The sequence below is a fragment of the Ziziphus jujuba genome, chromosome 6 (genome assembly GCF_031755915.1).
Source record: "Ziziphus jujuba cultivar Dongzao chromosome 6, ASM3175591v1".
Taxonomy (NCBI): Eukaryota; Viridiplantae; Streptophyta; class Magnoliopsida; order Rosales; family Rhamnaceae; genus Ziziphus; species Ziziphus jujuba.
In genome coordinates, this window is record NC_083384.1 from 26631856 (window position 1) to 26636918 (window position 5063).

Sequence of the window (5063 nt, forward strand, 5' to 3'; positions counted from 1 at the left end):
ATTACAAATCTTCTCGAATCTGATTGGTTCATAATTATTAGACTAGGTTCCTGATAGTAGTTGGAGCACCACTCCATCATCATCTGTGATAGCTGGGATGACTTTTTTCTTTATGTACTCTTTTTCTTTTCCTTACATAAGTGGAACAAGTTTAATTACGACAAAGAAAGATGGCTAAGTTAACAAGTTCAATTATGAGAAAGAAAGGCGGCTAAGTTTTTATATTAAATTACAAATCCTTTAGAGTCTGATTGGCTCATAATTATTAGACCAGAATAAACTCCAGCAATAAAATGTGGTTATCGATTCCTGATAGTAATTGGAGCACTCCATCATCATCTGTGATAGCTGGGATGACTTTTTAAACAATCTATTTTTTTTTTTTTCTTTACACTTCTGATAAATTTCGGCTATGAACTTTGAATGAACATAAACACTTCGAAAATATTATTTATTTATTTATTTATTTTTTTTTTGGTGTCAAAGGTGCTGTATGCATACAAATTTAAAGAAATATTTAACATCAAAATCATAGTTTTACTGGGAAAACACTTTGTTTATTGTACATGTCCTCAGCACACACAGCAAGAGCAGGAGATTGATATCCCTCGTGACATCTGAACAAGATTAATTCTAGAAGAGAAAGCATACAACATTTTAACATTTTCAATCTCGAGGATATAATTCTGTAAGTGTAACCTCATTAACAGATTGATCATGATTTGAAGCTTCTGTGGTTGATCCAGAATTTTCTTTCATTGATCTCAAACTATCAGTTTCAACACCCGAAACAAAAAATGCTGGCCTTGAAGGTATTGGGAAGGACATAGAGAAATTGGTAAGCATCAAAACAACCTCTGACATTTTTGGTCTATCAGAAGCAGCCTCTTGAACACATAGCAACCCAATGTGGATGCAGTTTAAAGCTTCATCTCTAGACCACCGCCCATCCATTGTTGGATCCATCAGCTCCAAAGCAGCTCCATTTTCCCAGTGTTTCCATGCCTGCATACAAAAATATTGAAGCTAGCATTCAATACTAAACCCTCTGAAGCAAGCACAGCACCATGAAAAAGGAGAATATATATATATATATATTTGTATTTATATATTCCAACTTTATGCATAATACTTACACGACTTTGAAGATTTGTGAAATTGTGATCGCCTGAGACCTTTTTACCAGTAATAATTTCCAAAACTATAATGCCATAGCTATACACATCAGATTTAGTCGAAAAGTTTCCATGCTTGACATACTCTGGTGCCATGTATCCGCTGCAGGCCACTAAAAAAGTTCAGTGCATTTAAATATAAAACCAGCTGGCAGAATTGAGACTAATATCATGCAATATTGTATTATCTCCTTTATTGATGCAAATTGCATTTTCTCTAAGCATATAATGAGGGTTTTAACTTACTAAGTACCCCAGATCCGTCTTGTTTTTGCTTGAGTCTCACTTCCACAGAATAGTTTTGCAAGACCAAAGTCTGAAATTTTGGGATTCAAGTCTTCATCTAACAGAATGTTACTTGCTTTTAAATCACGATGAATAATCCTATGCTGAGAATCTTCATGCAGATAAAGTAGCCCTCGAGCAATGCCAACCATGATTTTGTACCTTTTTTCCCATTCCAAGGAAGATTGTTTTTGCTTATCTACATAATTTGATTTTCATACACCTAAGTTACTTTGCAAACAAGAACATGCGGCTGTACAGCTTCTTTAAAGCTGGGCCTAACAATTAATGCGGGTGGACCAACCCAACTGACTACAAAACATTTCTCACTTTCTTTAACCATCTAGTTTCCTCAATATGAAAATAGAATAACCTTCAGCATCGACAAGAAAAAGAGAAAGAGGAATAAAAGAAGCAAAAAAGAATGTGGATAACGAAGAGGGAATAAATGGGGAAAGAGACAAGGATGGAAGAGAGAATATTTTAAGTAGGGTACAGAGTAAACCCTTGTGAAAGAAGTAAAATGAAATGAAAACCACACCAGACAAAGAAATCAATCAAAAGGGGATTTTTCATTGCAGATTCAACAGGAATAGATGGTAGCAGACATGAAACCAAGATGAAGGTTCACTCATTTGAGCTGAAATAAAATATTTTTGAGACTTATTTAATGTTTGATTTAGAATAATTTACCAGTTTCACAAAATATGTGACTAATTTGATGAGTATAACCTCGAAACCACCAGGTTCCCCAAGGAAAAGAGAAAAAAATTGAGGGAAAAAAAGAAAGAAAAATAACCATACCAAACAAAACTTTGTCCAAGCTCCCATTAGGCAGATATTCATAAACTAGTAGCTTCTCTTCATCTTCTAAGCAGTAGCCCAATAGCTTTACCAGATTCCGGTGCAGCAATTTAGCAACCAGCTTTACTTCTGTTTTCAGTTCATCCAAACCTTGACCTGAGTGACTTGACAGCCTCTTGACTGCTATTTCTTGTCCATTACTCAGCACACCCTAACATATATTTATGGTGAAATTAATTAGAAGTACAAATAGTGAAAGTTACAGGGTGTAATTGTTTACAGTTAGTTAAAGTACCTTGTAAACTGGACCAAAACCACCTTCTCCAAGTTTGTTCTCGTTGGAGAAATTTCCTGTTGCGACTTTAATTGTTCTTAGTCCAATCACAAGTAACTCCAATTTGCCATCCTCATCTTCGTGAATTCCATCTATGCCATAATTAGCAAACATATCACTTTGCACATACTTGGAGAAGTGTTATGTCATATTTTAATGCAATTGGCAACTAGGAAATAGGCACAGTCAACATTCACTACATACGTCGATTGTTGCAGATGACGAAACTGAGAGTAAGCAAGTGAAATGTTACAGCTAAATCCTTATTTCAATGCAGGGTGAGAATTGTAAACTAATTACCAAGTCTCTTTCTCTTGGCATTTCTTTGTACAAAGAAAGCACAGATTATGAGTATCACTATCAGGCTTACGATTACAGGGATCACTACAGTAACGATTGTCTTTTTAGTATTCTTCTTGCCTGCATTAAAAATAAATAAATAAATAAATAAAATCAAATAAAAAAATCAAATGAGTATGATTTCTTGAGGTCAAATTAGAATATAGAAACAAAAGTTTTCCTCTAAAAAAATGACATACGTTTTGGTAGTTACACAATTGGCAATACCGTTAAAGATTATGCTAACAAAATGACAACCTGGGTTATCAACTGGACATAAAGTTAGACAGAACTCTTATGCAGAAATCCTAAAAATTATTGCAAAGAACACGAAAATTAGCTGCAAGGTTGGTTAGGACTTGGGAGAACACCACACTACAAACATGTAGAATTAGTGCTGGAAAATCCCAAACGACATTAATGGTTAATCAAACACCAATAAAAAATTATCAGCATATGATTGTTGTACCTCCTGTGGTGGTAGAGTTTGGAGATGGAGGAGAAGGTGCTAATTCAGGTGGTGAAGTTGACATAAGGAAATTGTATAATTCATAACGAAGGACGCAACTTATAGAATATATCTGACACCCTACCTTCCCATCACAGAACCGAGGTATGTAACCAATAACATTTTCCAGGCAAGTTAAGCAGTTGTTTTGTGTTAAGTCTCTGGTACACTGTACAATAGCATATATATTGTCTGAATCTTTGTAAGTGGCATTCCCACCTACAAATCTTGAAGGAGCAGAGGCAGCTTGCGATGATAGATTGTTCAGCAAGTTATCCAGTTGATGATTCCAAACAACTGGATCGGTTACGTCGTTCGGATTAGGCAACGAGTATCTTTCAACACTGTCGAAAGTAGTAGAGAAGAAACGCTGATTGGAATAGCGCATCGAGCAATATATAAATCCTATGGAAGCCTCCTTTTTGTTTGCACAAATTCCCCTGATTCTTCTAGCAGCAATGTTTGCACAATCTTGACATTCTTTGGCAGTGGCATAGCCTGCGCATTGTACAAGGCCATAAATAGTAGTGTCAAGGTTCTGACCCACACTGAAGTTGTGAAATCCACCTTCTAGAGAAGCATTTCCAGCAAGCCAAGTGAGGGTGAGGTTTAAGTTCTGCTCAAATACACTTCCAGAAAGGAAAAGAGCTGAACTGCAGTCGTAATAGTTCTGTTCTGAATCTTGAGCTAAAGTGAGATAATAAAATCCATGGATACATGAAAGTAAAAGCAAAGGGAGAGCATATAATGAATTAGATTGCATTTTTTACAAGCTGTAGAAGACTGGAAGCATAATATATAGGGGGAAAAAAAAAAGAGGGGGGGGGGGGGGGGGGGGGGGGGGGGGGATGGAAGAAGAACAAGTGCAAAACTGAGCCTTCCCTGCGACTGCCGAAGCAAAAAAAAACACACCCAGTTGACCTTTTTTTTTACATTGTTGTTTGACCATGGCAATATTTAATTAAATTATGCTGGCAAATATTTAATTAAATTCATGCAGTTACATAAGCAAGCTGGTGTTGATTTTTTTATTTTTTTATTTTTGGGTTTTACATTGTTGTTTGATCATGGCAATATTTAATTAAATTATGCTGGCAAATATTTAATTAAATTCATGCAGTTACATAAGCAAGCTGGTGTTGATTTTTTATTATTAATTTTTTTTTTTTTTGGGTTTTAGGTTTTACATTGTTGTTTGATCATGGCAATATTTAATTAAATTATGCTGGCAAATATTTAATTAAATTCATGCAGTCACATAAGCAAGCTGGTGTTGATTTTTTTTTTTTTTTTGGTTTTACATTGTTGTTTGATCATGGCAATATTTAATTAAATTATGCTGGCAAATATTTAATTAAATTCATGCAGTTACATAAGCAAGCTGGTGTTGATTTTTTTTTTTTTTTTTTTTTTTTGGTTTTACATTGTTGTTTGATCATGGCAATATTTAATTAAATTATGCTGTCAAATATTTAATTAAATTCATGCAGTTACATAAGCAAGCTGGTGTTGATTTTTTTTTTTTTTGGTTTTACATTGTTGTTTGATCATGGCAATATTTAATTAAATTATGCTGGCAAATATTTAATTAAATTCATGCAGTTACATAAGCAAGCTG

The 5063-nt window shown here is 34.5% G+C and overlaps 1 protein-coding gene across 1 annotated transcript; it reads right to left on the reverse strand.

Moving 5' to 3' along the window:
- Positions 1–666: 666 nt before the first annotated feature.
- LOC107430034 (cysteine-rich receptor-like protein kinase 44) lies at positions 667–4208 on the reverse strand. The gene is made up of 7 exons (XM_060817938.1): positions 3407–4208; positions 2899–3018; positions 2560–2690; positions 2265–2475; positions 1422–1659; positions 1137–1278; positions 667–1005 (listed from the first exon to the last, which is right to left on the reverse strand). The coding sequence occupies exons 1-7, from the start codon at positions 4206–4208 to the stop codon at positions 667–669; spliced, it is 1983 nt and encodes a 660-aa protein (XP_060673921.1).
- Positions 4209–5063: the final 855 nt, after the last annotated feature.